The sequence below is a fragment of the Phocoena sinus genome, chromosome 20 (genome assembly GCF_008692025.1).
Source record: "Phocoena sinus isolate mPhoSin1 chromosome 20, mPhoSin1.pri, whole genome shotgun sequence".
Taxonomy (NCBI): domain Eukaryota; kingdom Metazoa; phylum Chordata; class Mammalia; order Artiodactyla; family Phocoenidae; genus Phocoena; species Phocoena sinus.
This window is the reverse complement of record NC_045782.1, coordinates 15,391,481-15,412,252: the sequence shown is the minus strand read 5'-3', so window position 1 is coordinate 15,412,252 and position 20,772 is coordinate 15,391,481. Positions and strand designations below refer to the sequence as shown.

At 52.3% G+C, this 20,772-nt stretch overlaps 1 protein-coding gene across 6 annotated transcripts in view; it reads right to left on the bottom strand.

Moving 5' to 3' along the window:
- The window catches only part of MYO18A (myosin XVIIIA), a 94,279-nt gene extending 74,264 nt beyond the window's left edge, over positions 1-20,015 (bottom strand). For all 6 annotated transcript variants that reach the window (XM_032615526.1, XM_032615529.1, XM_032615527.1 and 3 more), the window contains exons 1-2: positions 19,889-20,015; positions 8,498-9,575 (exon numbers count right to left, since the gene is read on the bottom strand). In XM_032615526.1, the coding sequence (XP_032471417.1) occupies positions 8,498-9,496 (999 nt within the window). In that variant the 5' untranslated portion in view covers positions 9,497-9,575; positions 19,889-20,015. The remainder of the gene's footprint in view (positions 1-8,497; positions 9,576-19,888) is intronic.
- Between the last annotated feature and the right edge of the window lie 757 nt (positions 20,016-20,772).

Here is a 20,772-nt window from a genome sequence, read left to right as displayed (position 1 = left end):
GAGCACGAGCGGTCAGTCACTCCTGGCTGCTTCCCCTTTCCTTCCGGAGAAGAGGCTTCTAGTGACAGGGCAGCGGGAACCAGAAGGCCCAGGCCTGGGCTGGGCAGTGGATGTATAAGGATATCCAGAGACTGCCTTCCCCTGCCCTATATAGCTATCTATATGGATATATAGATATCCATCTCTCCTATGCATAGTGAAGGGCAGGAAGCGGATACCTTGAGTTCAAATCCTGACCAGTCACTTAATAACCGTGAAACCGTAGGTAACTTAACCTTAACCTCTCTGTAAACCAGTTTCCTCATCTGCAAAACAGAGATGATTATAATACCTACTTCAAAGGGTCGCTGGGAAAATTTAATGAGTTAATATGTGTGAAACATCTAGAACAGTGTCTAATGAAAGCAGAGTGAACGCCAGCCAGGATCGTTGTTCTTGCTTCCACTTTTCATGCCCTTCCTTCAACGCATTTCTGTTCGGCTGAATCTTTACCAGATCAATTAAATACCACTCGGGGAGCATGTACGTGCTACGCATTCTACTGGGTGCCATACAGAACACTGGGCAAACACCCCACGTCCTTCCCTGCCGCAGAGTTTGTGCAAAGCGGCCTGGCTCAGCCATGCCCTGATTCTGAGGAACATATGGTGGGAGATTAAGGGAGCCAGAGTGGTGACCCAGGCCTGAGGAAACAGTCTCCCAACCAAACTAGAGCCAACAACTGAAAAAATAAGCTTTGCTGACACTGTCCCCTGTATTTCACAGGACGGAAGCTGTTGCCAAGCACCACGCAGGACTCTAGGGTTGGCTGGGCACCCCCCACCAACTGCACAGCAAGAGGTGGGGGGCCACGAAGACTCCGTTCCTTGGCAGTGCCTGTCTGGCACAGTGCACGCCCACAGTGCTACAGATGCCTGGGGCATATCCGTACCCGCTGCCCGGACGGACAAAGGAGGCGCCAGGCAGCCTGCCCAGGCAGCAGGGGAGCCCTCACCCCAACTGGTCACCGGTCCCCACCCCACGATGCTGCTCTCCACCCCAGGCTCCAGTGAGGAGAATCCAGCAGCTTAGTGTAGCGGGGTGGCGGGAGCCTTGCTGGCAGGCGGAACGCGTGCTTGTGGTTTCTGGGAAATGCTGTAGAGATTTGCGGCATTTTTAAAATACTTGTGTTCCCACCCGCCACACACGCCCCCCTTCACCCCACTCCTCACCCACCCCCAGTCTGGGTGTTTGCATATCTGGTATTTTCCAGAACCACTTCAATGTAAATAAGAGAGATTAGAAGGGAGAGGAGGACGAGGTGGCCAGGGGTATCAGGATGGGCCAGAGGAGTTCTGGCCAGGGCTGGAAGGGGCTGGAGCAGGCTACCTCAATCAAGGCTCTGCCTGGCACCAGGACTCCAAGCTGTGCCTGCAAAAACAACCGATGACCATGACATGTCCCCACACCCAGTCCAGTGTGGCCTGGGCACTGTGCCCACCACCCACGGGCTGGGTGGCCAGGGCACTCTGGGACTGTAGTTCATCTAGCATCTCACTGGGAAAAAAGCAGAATGGTCCTCTGAAGACAAAAGGGAGACCTAGCAGAACAGAAGTGAGCTAGTCTACATGCTGGTCCCATGTACCCCACTAATCCAGGACAGACAACCCCCCAAAATGCTCCCAAAGACCTTTCACCCACCAGTTCTCACACCCTTGACACCTACCCACCCGCCTCTCATTACCAAAAGGACATAGTTTGGGGTCCACCCTGAGCCCCCAAACCAGGGCTCTCACATGGTGAGACTCTGACGCCAGAGATGCCAGAAGGTTTGGTGCAAAATGAAGTAAAAAATTCCTGGAGTGGGGCTTCCCTGGTGGCACAGTGGTTGAGAGCCCGCCTGCCGATGCAGGGGACGCGGGTTCGTGCCCCGGTCCGGGAATATCCCACGTGCTGTGGAGCGGCTGGGCCCGTGAGCCATGGCCGCTGAGCCTGCGTGTCCGGAGCCTGTGCTCCGCAACGGGAGAGGCCACAGCGGTGAGAGGCCCGCGTACCGCAAAAAAAAAAAAAAAATTCCTGGAGTAACATTAGGAACAGAGCATTTTAGAACCCTGAACTCAGGCAGTACCCAACTTCTCCACCACCAGAAGACCCTGGGAAGACCACACTGCCCAGAAGCTGGCTGGCCTGGCAAGGCCTGGAAGCAGCACAATTTCAAGTCTCCCCTTGGAATCTTGCAGGCCCCACTCCTGACAGCACCCAGGGACCCTGGGGACAAGGTTGGTGAGGCTCATACCGTTTCCGCCCAGGGGACTAGGGCCTTCCACTACAGCAAGGGGGCCCCTGCCTTCTCCCAGATGCAGGCAACCCTGACCAGCCAGTCCCCTGCAAGGCCACTGATGACCATGCCTGCAGCCCTGAGAAGCCAGACTCTAAAAAGCTGGAAAAAGAAAGAGAGCATCCAGTGCCCCATCTTTCCCGCCAGCTGGCTGTTTTTGACAGAGCTACAGAGAAAGTTTGGACAAAAGCGTTAGGCGTCCCGTTGGAAAGAAAACCTCACCAGGGGCAAGAATGGGAGAGCACTAGGACGGATTAATTAAAGAGGCTGCAAAATTATCTTTCCTGGATGGCATTAGAGACTGGGCAGAGGGAAGGGTATTAATCTTCCTGAGCATTTACTACCGGCTGAAGTCTATCTAAGTGACATCATCTGATACACAAACATGGTTATCTTAAATAAAGGCCCACAAAGCATGGTATACAGAATAAAAAACAAGTCTCCCTTTAGCTCCAATCTTATTCTCTTTCTCAGAGAAAACTGTAGTTGGTTGGGTGTGCATCCTTCTCTGATTTAGTCCTCTCAAGTTCTGGGAGGACAGAATAGAGCCGGTTTATAGAGGTCATGGGTCACTTTGCCTTGGAGGCCTCTCCTAATGGCCACCCCTTTTCTCCCTAGCACAACTGGCCACGTCCTCCTTCTCACCCCATTGCACAGCTGTGCAGACCTCCGTGATAGCAGTTACGGTGCTTGGTTGCATTTCTTCACTTAGGTCTCTGCTCCCTCAAGGAAAGATTATATTTTATTTATTTAATCCCCCTGTGCCTGGTAAAGTGCCGGTTCTTAAGCACACTTCATTCAATGTTTAAGGGAGTCGGTAAACTGAGGCTCACAAAGTTTGGTAACTTTAGTAAAACTCAAACACAGGTCTTTCTGACTCCAAAGTCCACGCTCTTTACACTATAACATGCTCTCTTCCCGATTCTGGAGTGTGGATGTGGTTTAGATGGACACGACAACCTTTTAAGGAACCTGACAGCCCTATAGCCTTTGTTTGTTTGTTTGTTTGTTTATTTATTTATGGCTGAGTTGGGTCTTTGTTGCTAGGCGCAGCCTTTCTCTAGTTGCGTCGAGTGGAGGCTTCTCTTGCTGTGGAGCACGGGCTCTAGGTGTGTGGGCTTCAGTAGTTGTGGCTCATGGGCTCTAGAGCGCAGGCTCAGTAGTTGTGGTGCACAGGCTTAGTCGCTCTGCGGCATGTGGGATCTTCCCGGACCAGGGCTCAAAACTATGTCCCCTGCGTTGGCAGGTGGATTCTTAACCACTGCGCCACCAGGGAAGCCCCCTATAGCCTTTGAGTACGAACCCCAAGGTCCAACAGAAGAAACTGTACCACAGATCTCGGGCAAATGCCTGACAGCTCAGGAAACTAGCCTTGACTGGGAGGGAGTGGTAGGCCTTCCTTTAAACCCCCATCTCTCCCCTCCCACCACATCCTCAGAAGCTCAGGGGAGCAGTGCTTTCTAGGTACGGCTCCCATGCAGGCCAGCTCCTCTAGCTCTTGGTGGCAGGGGGACAACCACATCGGCCAGGGTTTAGCCAGCTGGGCTTTTCTGAGCTCATTAGAAACATCTTACATTCCCAGACAACACATTTGTCCCCCGTGAAGGGCCCACTGAGGATACAAACAGAAGGGACCGCTCTCCCCTCTCCCAGGTCCTAGTCCCGGCCAGGCTTCTACCCCTTCTTAATGGTTATTGACTTTTCCACTCAGACTCATGGACCTGGAGGAAGGAATTCTGAACCAACTGGGGTTTTAAGACCCTCATCGTTACCAACACCTCCCTCAATCTCGCCAACTCAAGGAACTCTTTGCCTTTAGAAAACTTAAGGGTAATTGATCCCAAAACAGATGTCCCTAGAACATTTTTCCTGAGGAGCCAAGGAAAGAACGTAGCATCTTCTCCTAAACCTGGCAGTCACGCTTGACCCCTCTTCTCTTCCTTCTCCCACACCAACCAATCAACAAGACTACAATGCACCCCAGTGTTCATAGCAGCACTATTTGCAATAGCCAAGACCTGGACAGATGAATGGATAAAGAAGATGTGGTATATATACACAGTGGAATATTACTCAGCCATAAAAAAGAATGAAATAATGCCATTTGCAGCAACATGGATGGACCCAGAGATTATCATACTAAGTGAAGAAAGTCAGAGAAAGACAAATATCCTATGCTATCACTTATATGTGGAATCTAAAAAAATGATACAAATGAACTTATTTACAGAACAGAAACTGGGACTTCCCTGGTGGCACAGTGGTTAGGAATCACAGTGGTTAAGAATCTGCCTGCCAATGCAGGGGACACGGGTTCGAGCCCTGGTCCGGGAAGATCCCACATGCCACGGAGCAACTAAGCCGTGCACCACAACTACTGAGCCTGTGCTGTAGAGCCCATGAGCCACAACTACAGAGCCCATGTGCCACAACTACTGAAGCCCCGTGTGCCTAGAGCCCGTGCTCCACAAGAGAAGCCACCTCAATGAGAAGCCGGCGCACCGCAACGAAGAGTAGCCCCCGCTCGCCGCAACTAGAGAAAGCCCGTGCGCAGCAATGAAGACCCGACGCAGCCAAAAAATAATTAATTAATTAATTAATTAATTAATTAATTTTGAAAAAAGAACAGAAATAGACTCACAGACATAGAAAACAAACTTATGGTTACCAAAGGAGAAATGGAGGGAGAAGGATAAATTAGGAGTTTGGGATTAGCAGATACAAACTACTATATATAAAATAGATAAACAACAAGGTCCTACTATATAGCACAAGGAACTATATTCAATACCTTGTAATGAACTATAATGGAAAAGAATCTGAAAAAATATATATTTTATATACATATATAAAACTGAATCACTTTGCTGTACACCAGAAAGTAACACAACATTGTAAATCAACTATATTTTAATTTTAAAAAAGCTGAAATAAAATAAAAAAGACAACAGAGCCTACCTCAGTTGCTCCCATCTGATACATCTCTCCATCTCCACTGCTTCTACCCAAGTTCACGCCTCCATCTATCCTACTGAGATTACAACAGCTCCCTCACTATTCTCCCACAGCTATCCTTGCTACACCTGAAACCATTCTCCATACGCAGAGAGATTTTTCAAAAACCTGTTCCCATCACTCCCTAATTAAATTGCTTCATTGCCCTTGGGTTAAAGTTCACATTCCCTAGCGTGACTCACAAGGGCCTTCGTGACTTGCCCTTGCTTGCTTCTCCTGCTGCTTCTCTCAATAATGTCCCCACACTGTCCCCCAGTCTTATTCCCCAGATGTGTCATTCTCTCCAACCTCTAGACCTTGACATGTGTCTTACAGCCTTCCTCTTCCTCCTCTCGCCTCCCTGACACTCATCTCCCACCCAGATGTCAGTCCTCCCTGACTCATTCCCAAGGCTGTCCTAGAAGTCCCTCTTCTGTGCTCCCTAGGGCCGTGTCCTGGCCCCTGTCACTGAGTTTCTCAAATGGCATTGCCCTTGTCTGCCACTTGACCATCCCTCCCACCACACTACGAGTTCCTTGGGGCTGGGGGTATGTGCTGCTCACTGCTGGACCCCAGGACCTAGCGCACAGAAAGTGCTCAACAAATGTCTGTTTGATAGATAGGTGAGTGGAAGAAAAGACGCAGAAGAGTTGCTTCTCTCAGGCCAGCTGAGTGGTTCCTATCAGGCCCCATGTCTATCTTAACTACCGTAGCTCACCCCTGCTACCAGTGGAAGCCTGTCTAGCAGCCACAGGGATACACGAAGAAGGTGTAAGCCAAGCATTCTGGACACACACGATGTGAGAAGGAAACCCAAGGGGCTGTCTCTCCCTGGGGCCTTCTGAAGAGGCCACGGAAAAAGCCATGGGGCCTGGCCCCCATCTGTGTGCCGAAAGAGAACAGATGGCTAACCAGCTCCCTCAGAGCTCCCTGGGGACAGGCAACGTGTGGACACAGTTGATGGATGGCCTGATGGGCAGGGTGGCCGCCAGGAGCTGTACCCGTGGGGCTGGAGTTGTCAGGGTACCCCACCCAGCAGCCTGGAGGAGGCGGGAAGACTCTTTTCTTGGCATGGAACTGGGATTAGAACTGCTGCCAAGAAAAGGAGCAGGAGGAAGAGGAGGAGATAGAGGATGAGAGCCACAGAAGAGGCTGCAGCACTCCCACACCCGCTCCGGGGTCTGTCCCAGGAAGCTGGAATGCTGGGCTCATTCCACTCCCCTCTGCTGTGGCCTGAGTCCCCACCACCTACCCAGGTAGGAAAAGATACAGGGCTTCTCTTAACCTGTCAGAGAGCTCTAGGAGACTCACGAGGATGGGGCTTTCTACTACGTCCCCTGCCCGATCCCTCAGGTGGACAAAGACGTCCTCTGGCCACCAGATGGGTTTGCCCCACAGGGACGAGAACAAGCCAGCATTTCAGGGATACCTGCTGTAATGTGGAATCCACCAGGGCCTCCAAAGCTAAGCCATCCACTTCCCCAGGGATGAGGTAGCAGCAGCTAGCTGGGAAGGGAGAGTGGCTGGGAAATGTGAGATACCAGGATGATCCCTGTGCTATAAAGACAAAACTAAACAGCATCCGAGATGCCAGGCCCAGGGCCCCACAGAGGCCTGTGCTGTGGTTCAACAGGGAGCTGGCAACAATCCCCCAGGGGAGATTCATTCTTTAAGAAGAAGAGAGTTCCATCTGTTAAAAGCAATGTTAGCCTGGTAGAAAGCAGACAGACATGGCAACATGGTATGATTTTTGGTTCTGAAATAAAGACTACTCCCTCTAAGTTGCACTTCCCTGAGTTCAGTCTAGCCTGATGGCTAACACATAGTAGGTGCCTGATGTGTGTTTCTGGAATAAATGAGTCCAGGTCTTCCCCTGGATTCCACAACAGGCTCCCTTCCACTCACTACCCTTTCCTGACTAGCAAAGCTGCCTGACCCCACCAGCCCCAGGGTAAAGGAAGGCCGGGAACCCAGCTCCAGTGCTTCCCGCCGGAGCCTAACCCTGCCGCTCCCAGGCCCCCCTGGCCCGAGATGCTGCCAGGCTGAACAGCCATCTGAGCTTCCACTTCCCCTCCCCAGGAGAAAGCCAGGACCAGGACTCTGCTCGCTTCCTTAGCATTTCCTCCCACTTCTGACTTTGACACATCTGGCTGGTCACTTAGTGCTGAAAGGTCCTGGCCAGGCTATGCAGTGGTCAGGCTGCAGGGACCAGATCAGAACGATCCTAAAACCCACAGCCAGGACAAAGGGATGGCTAGAGGCCAACTTGTCCCTCCTAGACTGTCTCTAGGCAGAACACTCCAAACTGATATGTAGCCACCCTATCAAAAGTCCCCTGGGGTTAGAGATCTCCATCCCCTTAGAGACCTGCTCATACATCTAATCTCAGTCTCTTCTGCTCCTATGTCACCCCCTTCCACTGCTGTTTTGTGTGGGCAGGATAAGAGTTGGGATCTCAGGGACAGTCAGGTCATACTATCTCTGTAGGCCTGATCCCTCTTGCCTTTCCAGGGCCGTGCTTTTTCTTCTTCCAAGAGATAATAAAGACTCTTGGAGCCCGAGTGATCTTTATAAATCAGATCCAGTCACTCCCCTGCTGAACACCCTACAATGGTCCCGTTTCACTGGGATAAAATCTGAACTCCTACCATTATTTACAAGGTCTTCGATGATCTGGCCACTGATTATCTCTGCAACCTTACCTGGTATTCAGCTCCTCAGTCACTCAGGGGTAAAAGGAGGCCTGAGGTCATCTCCCCAGGAGCTACCAATGTGAGCCCTGATTTAAAATAATTTATCTTTTTTTCACCTCCAATATCTAAATAATGGAAATCCTATATTTTAGTCCAGATACCAGTCTGGACCAGTAGTAGCCCAGAGTGGCTCTCACATCTGGAAGTGGCACATGTTAGCCCCCATGCCCCAATTCAGGGCTCAGGACATATTAGCCCACCAGGGTATCATAAAGCTTGTATCGCTGTGTATCACACCTTCTGAGGTCACTCCTCCCCACAGGCCAGGTAAGTCGTCCCGGAGCCCAAGGAGTGGCACGGCTTCACCGGTCACACCCTCGCTAGGCTCTGACGGTAGCTCCTGGGTACCCCAATCATCCACCCAGGTACAGTCGCAGGAGATGCCAACATCCCCAATCCCTGCTTGCCCCCGGCTGCCCAGGCCAACACTCACATGGGCTGGCTCCCTGCGGGGTCCCTCGCCGCTCCGCAGCCAGCTCCGACTCAGCTCGCTGAGCTCCGGGATGGGCTGCACCTTGAGCTGCACGCCGTCCCCAGACTGCCGGATCATCTCCACAATCTCATCCCTGGACTTGCTCTCCACGTTGTGCCCATTAATCTCCACCAGACGATCACCCGGCACCAGCCCCAGGGCCAGGTCCTTGGTGCCCGCGCCGGGCTCAGCAAAGTGAACCACCCGCCGATAGACCTGGCCCTCAGGGCCCCGATCCAGCACGGTTGTGCGTCGCAGGGAGAAGCCAAAGTCCCCCGTGGGCCGTCGCTGCAGTTCCAGTTCCCGGAGGGCAGGGGGTAGCGGGGGCACCACGGGGGGCAAGCGCAGGTCAGCCGGGAACCTTTTAGTCACCAGCTCAGGGGCTCGGGACCGAGGTCCTGGTCGAGGGATGCCTGGGCCGGGGTGCTGCATCAGCTGTCCCTCTAGGGTCCTCACCTCCACCTGTGGAGACGGGGCGGCAGAGTGCTCTGAGGGGGTGGAGGTTTCTGAGGCGCTCTCATCCCGGCTGCGCTGGGAGAAGGAGAAGCGCTTGACAATCATCTGTGAGTTCTGCTTGGCCAGGGAGCCGAACTTGGCTGCCCGCTGCAGCACCGAGCCCCGTAAGCTGCCTTCCTCACCCTTGAGGTCATCGCTGGAGCTGGCTGTGCTCAGGTGGCCCGAGTCCAGGATGACACTGCCCCTGTTGCTGTCGGAGTCGATGTCAGTCAGGTGCAGGTCGGAGCTGCTGGCCACCTTGATGGGGATGGGGTTGGAGATTTCCAAGCGCGTCTTCGAGTCACGCTTGGAGGAGCGGTTCAGGTTGAAGAAGCCACGCCTCAGGCTCATCTCTTCCAGGCTCCGCAGCTCCGCCGCTGACATCCGCTCCTTCTTCTCCTTTTTCTCCTTCTTCTCCTTCCGCGTGCCATCCTTGTCCTTGTCTTTCTTCATTAGGTTAAACATGGTGGGGTGCTATTTTTAGGGGTGGCACCCCAGAGGACTACGGGTGCTCAGCACAGGGCCTTCGTGCCCCACCTTGCCGCTGCAAACAGAAACAGAAAGGTTATTCGAGCAGAGCCTCTTTCTGTGTCTCCAATCCAGACACGGCCAACTAATGAGCACAGCTTTCCCTCACTGAGTGCCAGTTATGTGCCAGGTGCTCTGTTTTACACGGTACTGTCTCAATTAAGGTAATCTTCACAACACTGCTACGGGTAGGTCTGTCATTACCCCCATTTTACAAATATGGAAACGAGGTTTAGATCAGTTTATAAAAGCCCAGACTCCAAAGTCTGTCATTTCCTGTAATCCCTGAAAGACCCAGGCTTAGGTGTGCATGGTGGTGGCATCTGGGAGATCTAACCTCCTGGTTAGAGGATGCCATCAAGCCAACTTGGGATCTGACTTAAGATTCAAACGCAAGGGACTTCCCTGGTGGTCCAGTGGTTAAGAATCCGCCTTCCAGGGCTTCCCTGGTGGTGCAGTGGTTAAGAATCCACCTGCCAATGCAGGGGACACGGCTTTGAGCCCTGGTCTGGGAAGATCCCACATGCAACTAAGCCCGTGCACCACAACGACTGAGCCTGCGCTCTAGAGCCTGCGTGCCTGGAGCCCGTGCTCCACGAGAGAAGCCACCGCGCGAGCCGCAACAAAGGAGCCTGCCTGCCACAACTAAGACCAAATAAGTAAATAAAAATATTTAAGAAAAAAAAAAAGAAAAGCCACCGCAATGAGAAGCCCACACACCACAACGAAGAGTAGCCCCCGCTCACCACAACTAGAGAAGAAAAGCCCGCACACAACAACGAAGACCCAACGCAGCTAAAATTAAATAAATAAAATTTTTTTTTAATTAAAAAAAAAGAATCCACCTTCCAATGCAGGGGACGCGGGTTCGGTCGGTGAACTAAGATCACGCGTGCTGCAGGGCAACTAAGCCCGTGCGCCGCAACTACTGAGCCCACACGACACAACTAGAGAGAAGCCTGCGTGCCACAACTAAGATCCAACACAGCCAAAAATAAAATAAATAGATAAATAAATATTTTTTAAAAAAGATTCAAACACAAAGGAAAAAGGAAATGACTGTGCACCATCACCTCCCCATAGCCAATGTCCATTAAGGCAATAGGCATCACATGCTACTGGGCTCTTTCCTAAACCTGCTATCCCTAGAGCAGCAGCCTTAGCCACTGCCTGACAGAAGATCTCAAAGAACCAACACTTATTTAATGACTGCCACTCACCAGGCATAATGCCAGGCACTTTACACACACTATCTCATTTGAACCTCACAGCATCCCTGCAAGGTAGGTATCATTATCTCTACTTTACAAATGAGAAAACAGGGCTCAGAAAATTAAGTATATGTTAGTTGTCACACAGCTAGTAGGCGGTGACCGCAGGATTCAATGGCAAATGTTGTTTTCTTTCTAGGGCCTGGGCGCCCAAAGTGAAGCAGGGAGGGAGGTAAGGGGAAGTTCCAGACTGAATAGAGGACAGACAGCTGCAAGGTGGGGGTGGGCGTGGGGTCTGCTGGATAAACAGGATCCTGAAAAGTTCACATCCTTTTCCCCAGACCAACACCTAAATATAGCCTCAGGAAGAAAGTCGTGGCAGCCTGAGAGAAAACCCCAGCTCCAGGGCCTAGGGCGCCAACCTACTCCCACCCCTAGGCACACCCATCTGGGGACAGGATGGAGAAAAACCTGGTGGGGTGGAGTTGAGAGAGCCTTCCTTGTTCTAACCAGCAGGGAACAAGAAGGAGGCTGTACCACCTAATTAGAAATTAAATGTACTTTTTTCTTTCTCCATGAAGGCCTCCGCTCTGAGTTCTAGACACAAGACCTACAAGCTTACCCCTTGCAGCAGCGAGCTCTTGCCAAGCCCTGGAGAGGCCTTTCCTCTCTGTGTACCCCACTGCCACAACCAAGCAGGGCATTTCAGGTCCCCCAATTCTACTGAGAAGGACCCCCAACCCAGGTACAACGCCTAGGAAGGCATCAAGGCCAGAAGTGCCCAAGGGCCCCAGGGTACTGGCTAACTGCTTTCCCCCTGCCCAGCACCCTGACCCATGTGGCCCCTGAGAGATCAGAGTATCCTTTCTAGAGCAGCGCTGTCCACAAGAAATATAATTCAAGTCATATATGGAATTGTAAATTTTCTAGCAGCCATATTAAAAAAGGTAAAAAGAAACGGTTAAAATTAACAATATACTTTATTAATGTAGATATCCAAAATATTGTCATCTCAACATGTAACCTATGTAAAAAATATTGAGATATTTTACAGTCTCTTTTCCGTATTAAGTCTTCGAAATCCAGTGCACATTTAACACGTGGAGCACATCTCAATTCAGACAAACCACATTTCAAGTATTCAACAGCCCTGTGCTTGCGGCTATTGGATTGGGCAGTACAGTTCTAGAGAACTCTTGAGTTATAGAGCATATCCAAAGAGGTGGGAAATCTGGCCCAGTCATTGGTTCCCTATGGACCTAGCAGGCACCCCTCTCCCCCTCTGACCTCCGTTCCTACCCAGTAAAACAAAGTTCCCTCTGAACTTTTTAGTTCTTAATGTTCCAAGCACAGTACCTGGGAGTGGGAAGACAGAAAATCTAGGGCCCAAGAAGTGCAAAGCCAGGGACAGCCTCGGCTAGCTGAGCCTGGACTGATTCAGGGTGAAGGGGAGCCCGGCAACAGGCATCCTCTCTTCAGGGCTCTACTTTAATATAGGGGGTCTCTCTCTCTCCTCCTGAACGCTGATGGGGGTATGGACAGACCTACCATATGCTAGCATGCAGGATCTTTGGTTGGTCGCTGCTCACCTTACCTCTCACCCATCACTACCTGCACTCTCTTAAAAGGCTAGTTTAGAAGATGGCTCCAGGGGGACATGTGGGGGAAATGAAGAAAGAAACCCACCTTGGGGACTTGGAGGGAACAAACCAATATCTCAGCCTCAGCCCAACCACAGAGAACCAAACCGCCTACAATGCTATCCCACCAAGACACCTTTTATGGTCTCCAATTCTCACTCTGCAATCCTTACCCAGTGCTGGCTCTTTGCTGGGGACTAGATATCTGAGCAGTATCAACGGTACACAGCCCCCAGAATTCTAGAATCTTTGGGCTGTCTCGGCAAAAGCTTGTCCCTCACTAGCATTGCATCAGGCAGAAACAACAGACAGTCACAGCAGCAGCACAGGGGGTTAGCGCTGGCAGGAAATGTTAGAAGATCTGGTATCTAGGCCTGGATCTGCCAACAAATCGCTAGGGGACCTTGAGCCTGTCACTTTGCTCAAGGTTGGACTAGATGATCTAGGTCTCTTCTAGCTATAAAATTCCAAATATTTAAGTCTCTTGTGGACATAAGTTATTTATTAACTTTCTACCAAAGTCACCCCTCTCATCCCAACCCTGGGGCCTTTGGAGACTAGGTCCATTTCAGCCCTTCCCTCATCAGCCCTGTCCTGCCACTGTTATCTACACAGCTCACAAGGTACCTGTTCCCCACTGTTGTCCCTACAATTGCCAGGCCTGGCTGTGGCCTGGGTTCTCTCCTGTGCCACATGTCTAGAGCTACCTGCAACCTCCCCCTCCAGGGTCAGACCTGCAGTATAGCTGCAGCTGCTCCTATGCATCTCGGAGCCCAATTCACCAGAGACCTGGGCTCTGTCAACTTCCTGTGGACCTTGGACTTTCCCGCATCTCCTGTCCTTAGGTCCAAAGTCTCCAGCAGCGATCACTACCTCCCCACTCCCATTCCAAGCTGCAGTTTCTACCTGCCTCCCCTTCGTCTCTTACCCCCCCACCGAAGGTAACCTTACAGTTTTTCTGACCTCCTTCTCTGTCTTTCACCCCTCACCCTACTCCAGGAGGCCTTTCCTAATTTTAAGTGGAGGGAAGGTCTGTGTGTAAATTAGGGTACGTACCTAAATCATCTTGACCCTACTATCCCCCAAATCAAAGCAAAGTACCACTGAATCAGTCAACTCGGCTGCTTTATTACTTTAAGACAGAAAGCATTTTGAGGGCAAGGACCTTTCAATTCAAGTATGCCCCTATCAATTCATCAACAGGAGAAACAATTTACATATTCATATCATGGAATACTACTCAGCAATAAAAAGGAAACTACTACTGATACACACAATGGGGATGGATCTCAAAGACATCGGTTAAGTTACTGTAAAAGAAGACTTCGACATACTGGTATGGTACTTTTTATATGAATTTCTAGTATGGGCAAAAGTAACCCATGGTGAAAAAAAAATCAGAACAGTGGTTACCTCTGGGAAGTGGGGGTGGAGTGGGAGTGGGGATTACCTGAGAAAGGGCATGAGGGAGCTTTCCGGGGTAATGTTCATGTTACATATCTTGATAAGGGTTTGGGTTGACACATGTATACAGTTTGTCAATTGTCATCAAATAGTGCACATAAGATTAGTGCATTTCGTTATATGAGATATTCACTCAAAAGAAGAAAAGAACAGTAAACGAATATGGAACTCTAGTTAATGATGTGTACGCTAATGTATTGGGGGTAACGTATACTGGTGTCTGCAATTTGCCCTGAGATGCATCAAAAACATAAGGTGCCTTGAGGGTTGGATCAAGGGATAAAGATGTGATAAACAAGGGTAGTAAAGTGTTCACTGTAGAGTCTAGGAGATGGGGTGTTCACTGTAAAACTCTAACTTTTCTAAATGTTTGCAGATCCTTGTGATAAAATGTTGGGGAAAGTATGTATTTATCAAGCACCTACTAAATGTAGGGGATATAAAGATAAATAAAACCCATGAAAGAGTTTAGGCTTCAGATGTCAGGTAACAAAGCTGAAAACAAATTCGGGTTAATAGCGATGCAATCTTGGGCAAGTCACTTAAAGCCTCTGTGCCTCTATCTTCCCATTTTTTTAATGGAAATAATAGTACCTACCACATAAGGCATGGGAATTAAATGAAATATGTATATATGCCCTTCATATAATGCCTAGACCAAACTAAGTCCTCAAGAATGGTACCCAGTGGTAGCAAGGCACATTTATGCCATTTAATGGGATGGTAGAGAGGATAATAAAGTACACAAATGACTATCAGCACACATATGACTAAAATAAGTCTAGACATACAATCTTAATGCTCTACAGAACCTTTGTATATGGAAAATAAAGCCCAAAGAAGTGAAGGCAATCCAGTTAGCACACGGCCAAGCTGGATCACACTGGCTCGAGTCCAGAGGCCCCATATAACTACTGCCAAGATAAGGACAGGCAATTCATAGATGCAGAAATACAAATGGCCAACAAACATGAACAGGTATTCAGCCTGAGTAATAGTCACAGCTGTGTGAAATAAAACAGAGGTATACTGCGTTCACTTAGCAGTCTAGTAAAAACTACCAAGCTAACATCAATCAATTAGAGGATGAGAAGCAGGGTGCCCCAAATGTGTTGCTGGGAATATAAGGTGATAAAAGGAGGGCAAATGTGTGGTATTTACGAAAATATTTAAAGGTACCTATTCTTTGACAGGGCCATTCCATTTATAGGACATCTATAGATATATTCACGCAATAAACATAGCTAATCTTTGCAGCACAATAAACATGGCTAATCTTTGCTATTTCATAATAGCAAAATTCCGTCTCTATAAATGTCCCTTACTAGGGGAGTGGCTAAATTATAGAACTTAGCAGTTATTTAAAAGAATGAGGTAGGGGCTTCCCTGGTGGTGCAGTGGTTGAGAGTCCGCCTGCCGATGCAGGGGACACGGGTTCGTGCCCCGGTCTGGGAAGATCCCACATGCCGCGGAGCGGCTGGGCCCGTGAGCCATGGCCGCTGAGACTGCGCGTCCGGAGCCTGTGCTCCGCAACGGGAGAGGCCACAGCAGTGAGAGGCCCGCGTACCACACACACACACACACACACACACAAAATCTATTTATATAACATATAAGTATTAAACTATAAATACATAATATATAAAATATTCATAACAAGCTTTTAAAAAATAGTCTGGAAAGATCTGTTACACAAATATATCAGTGATTTTTCTCTGTGGAATAATGGCAAAGAGGGGTAACACTTCAGCTTTCTACCTCATAGACTTGCTACAGAAAAAACCTTTTTTTAGCATGTTACTTTTGTGATTTTAAAGATCAAAGAAGAAAAAAGGAAGGTGTGACAAAGTAATAAGCAATCCATTTGGCATTAAAGCTGTAAACCGGTTTGCAACGACAAGTTCAAAGCTGGCCATCTCATGCTTTGAAAATGTTTCAGTGACTTGGGGGACTTGGTTAAAATAGATCTCACTAGTGTCTTGTGGCTTTAAGTGGGGACAGATTTAAATGGGTCACTCTGCAGCTGGCAAAGTAGAAACCCCAGGAAATGGAAACTATAACATTAGAATCCCAAGAAAAGGGCGCCCAGACTTGGCTGCTGTGGGTGTATACTTAAAACGGCCAGTCCTCCCACCCTCGACCACACTCATAAATAAATACAAAGGAAATACTTTCCCAAGAGAGCCGGCCTCTCTCCCTTGGCCTCTGACCTCCCTGAGCGGCCGTTTCCTACCGCCCCGAGGCCTTGATGGGGCGCTCGCCCGCCTGCCCGCCCGGACCGAGGAATTGCACGCGTGGCCCAGGGGGGCTCGCCCGGCCCAGGCAGCGCTGGGTGACGCCTGTCGCCGCCGCCGTGGAGCTTCTTGCCGGCGGTCCTGCTGAGCCCCGCCGCGGCCCATGACTCACTGCCAGGTCACATGGAGCTTCTCTGGCTCCAGGTGTGCTCACTCACTCCGTCTGCACGCTTCTCACATGACATCAGCCGGCCCGGCCGCCCGGCAGCCGGCTCCCTGCCCTGCCCGCCGCAGCGCCGGGAACCCTCGGCCCTCGGCACCTCCAGGCAGCCGGGCCGGCGCAGACGCAGCCCCGCGGCGCCTCCGCTGCGATACCGTCTCCCCTGGAACGCAACAATCCCGCAGGCCCCGGGAGAAACGAGAGCGGGAGACGTGCCAGAAGCCCGGCCAGGTCCCCGGCGGCTCTTCCAGATGCACCTCCTTGGCCCCCCGCGGGGCCTGCCGCAGCCCGCTGGGCGCTAAGCTCAGCTCACACCCCAACACCCCACCTCCTGTGTGACCTTGAGCAAGTCCCGTCCTCTCTCTAGACCTCAGCTTTTTCAACTCTAAAATCTCCATGGGCCTGAGACTTCAGACTTGGGCTTCGCTGAAGAGGTATTCTGCTCAACCACAAACTTGAGGTTCTAATCCCGCTCTCCCTCTGATTTGCTGTGTGACCTACAGCCCATCATCCAACATCTCTGAATACTAGAGAATAACAAAAATAATTCCTTGTAAGTGACTATAAAGTACCTGGCTGCGAGAAAGGGCCCTGGGCCCTGTAAAATCCTCAGTCCACAATTTAAACTGCTGCCTGACTGTAAACTATTTGAAACGTCAAGGGAATGTGGATAATTTACAAGCCACACAATTCCTACCTCAAGAGAAAGGGCAGGAAAGTGAGGGGCGGAGGGTGCGGGGGTTTCCAAGTCTGCTCCCCACCCTTCCCAATCCAGTTCCCACTACTGCACCACCCCACCCTCTAATTCAGGCTGCCTCAGAAAATGGTGATGGGGGTGAGGTGCAGTGAGCAGATCTTAAAGAACCCCGGGGCCTGACCCAAAGCAGAACTTAAAAGCTCCATTAAGCCCCCAACCCAAGTCCTGGGGAAACCTGTTAATCATAGCACAGGGTGGGCTGGGCCCTCCCAACCCCTCAAACCTTTAAACTATATCAGGCCAGAGCCCCTCAGCTTTACCCACCACACCCAGGAGAGGCCTAGGACTGGGGCTCAGGGCCACCAACAGGACCCTGCTCACGTGGATGCTCCGGCTCCAGTCTGTGGTATCCACTCCAGGAGAAGGAGGTCTGGCTGGGGACAGACCTCTGGTTGAGAAGGAGTAAGAACAGCCCTGCTGCCCTGGAGATCTGTGACACAGCAAGTCTGAATCAAGCCTTCCTGAGTTCCAACAACTCCCTGCTCCACCTAAGAGGGTGGATTCTTCCTTTCACACAAGCCCCACTTCTGCCCCTCCCAGTCAACCTTCAGGCACCTGCCACTGGGGGACCCTGGAGTTTTCAGGCCCAGCTTCTGAAGACACATGCAGCTCTCAATGAACAGCCTCAAGCTAGGCCAGTGAAGTGGTCTCCAGCCAACAGGCTGACTGCCCAGACTGCCAGGCAGTGAGGTTGAGGGACCAGGCAGGAGTCAGGAAGGGCACAATCCACCTGAAGGTTTCTGAGGAGAGCCTGGATCGTGAGAGGAAGCCCTGGGACACACATCCTGGCACCTGAGTCAGGCCAGGAGACAGGAGTAAACAAACTAGATATTCAGAGCTGCCAGGTGCCAAGTCATCGACTGTTCAAAGCTCAAAGCTCCCACAGGAAGTGACCATCAGCATTCTACCCATTCCTCACCCACCCTCCACTCCCACCTGTGATGCTTCTCATTCCCCTAACCCCCCAACACAATAGCTTCCCCCATCATCTTCCTGGAATTGAGGCCCCAACTCCAATGTTCCCAACCCCAAATGTACAAGCACACCTCCACCCAAAGCTATATATAACCAGTCATGTCCAGCAACCAGGAGGATGCTTCCTGGAAAGTCCTCATCACAAAAGGACAGAGGGCAGGCCACTGACAAAGAGCCAGTGAGGTCTGTCCGGAAACCAGAGACCTCAAGAGAGCAATTTTCAATATCTCCAACTAGAAAGTAGCCCCTGAGCTAATAGGGTGGGGAACATGAGGCAAGGCCAACTCCATTGCCATGACAACAGGATACCAACCTGCCCAAGAAAAGGGCTCCAGACCTGGTAAGCACATGGAAAGGCAGCTTGAACCTCCAGGTTCAATGTCTTGCTAAGGTGTTCTTGCTCTTAATCACCCGGACAACCTTCCATCCCTTCCAGCATGGCCGCAGTGCAGACACACTCGGCACCATTCGCTCTTCATGGAGGATTTACTAGGCCTCCTCAGCCACAGACATGCTAGGTACTCCAAAAGACAAAATAAACCTACATAAATCATTGACAAGGTGAAGAGGGGAGGGAATCCAATTCCATAATTTGGGGGGACCATCTGAGGGCAGGAAGGCCCTAGGCAGGAAAGCTCTTCCCAGGAAGCACCATCCCAGGCCTCCCTACACAAACACAAACCATGAGGACACTGCCAAACACATGCCCCATTGGCCAAGGGACCAGGCAAAAGGAGTACCGCTTAAAAAACGAACTGGCAGCCTCCCCCATCCTCACGCTCCCCGCCAGCTCATTCTGGCCGCCAGCCTTTCCAACTAATCAGCAGGACACACATGCCTTGCAACAGGGTGACACCGCCATCCCCCACTGCACCCCTACCCCCAAACAAAGCTCCAATGTGCGGTGTGTCCCTGCAGGCCTTATCTCAGCCAGGAACAGGACCCACTCCTCACCAGGCTTGGTACCAGCGGCACCCCCAACGAGGGGGTGGGGGGCAGCGAACCTTACCATCTCCCCCTTCCCATTGGCGAAGCAACTGGCATGACAGGTTCGCAGGGCGGGGCATCAGGGCAGTCTCTCCCAGAGGCCTGGGGCAGATAGTCCAACCTTCCCACACGCACCCCACCCCTTGGCAGGGAGAGGTGAGGTGAGCAGCCATTCGCAGGGGACAGCTGGCACGCCCTAATCCCCAAAGCCTACCGTTCACCCACCCGCCCCCCGTCTTCTGCCCCAAGGGGAGGGGGCCCAGGGAAGCAGGGTCTCCATTGTTTTGCCAGCTGTCTGGCAGCTGCTCCTTTGAGAGGAGTCCAGTGTCGGCCTGGCAATGAAAGGGTGAAGGCCGCTGGGAGGGATAAAGGACTCGGTGGAGGTGCTCGCCTTCCCTGCTGCCTTCCTCAGAGCCTCGGTCCGTCAGTCTGTCTGGGGGGCCTGGGCCTGGCCTCGAGAAGCCCCCTACCCCCCGGGCTGCAGCCTCCACCCCGCAGCTCGGGGCCACCTGGGCTCCCCCGAGCCCCGAACGCCCCCCCGAAACTGAAGGCCACCCTGTCCGGCCTCCCCCCGCCCCTCGAGGTGGCCAAAGGGGCCGCAGCTCGCCCTCCCGCCCCCCTCCCGGTCGGCCCCGCGTCCCGGCGCCGAGCTGCGCGGCACGGCCAGGGACCGGAGCCGGGAGTCCGGGCCGCCGCTTCCAGGGGACAGGGGAGGAGGAGGAGCCGGCGGGCCCCGCCGCCCGCCCGCCTTCCCGGCCCGAGCCCGCCCCGCCGCCCACCCCCACCCCCACCCCGGGCCCGGCCCGCTACCGAGCGGCCATCCCCGCCGCCCCGCACTCACCGGCCGCCGGAGCCCGCCCGGCAGGCAGCAGGAGCGGAGACGCGGCATCCAGCGGCCCCGGCCCGGTCCGGGCAGGAGCGCAGCACGGCGCAGCGCAGCGCCGCCCCCCGCGGCCGCACGAGCCGAGCCGAAAGGGAGCTCCCTGCTGGCGGCTCCGGGGATAAGCGGCCGGCCTTCCTGGCAGCGCCTGGGCGCGCCTCCAGAGCGGGCCAGGCGGGCACCGGGAGCTGCCCTGGAGGCCTCGGTCCGGGTCCGAGAGGCCCTGCCTGGAGATCCTGTCTGCACTGGGCACTGGGGGCTGCTGAGCGTGCCCAGGGCAGGCCCCGGGGTCATGCTGAATGTATGGAACAGGCTCTGTCCGCGGCAGGCACTGGTGGACTCTGCTGGCTGTGTCCAAGAGGGTGCTGCCCAGGGCAGTGCTGTCCAGAGAGAACCACTGAGCCTCGCGGGCCACATCTTCCCAGGGTGGCTCTGCAGAGACAGACATAGGGTGCTGCTGGAGGATGCCAGATGGCCTAGTCCAAAGCAGGCACTGCCAGCCATGCCCAAGGTGGCAGTGGAAGAATGTACTCCTCAAGGTGGACGCAGCCTCCTGGTGGCTTGGCCTGAGAGAGCCCTGCCTCAGGTGGAGCTGCCTAAAGGATGAGCCAAGGCCCAGGAGTCATAGCCATAAATGGCACTCACTCCCCAAAGGAGTCCAGCAATGCCAAGATTAACAGCTTTCAGAAGCTCTTTGGAATGAGGTCTGCCCCTGGGTCCTCATGTCCTATCAAAATCGGGTGAGCTGCTCTACCCATTGAGAAGGAATTTTAAACTTTCTGGAAGAGGCCAGAGACATTTAGAGACCAGACCTCCAAGATAGGTGCTATGCCTTGAGCTGAGAG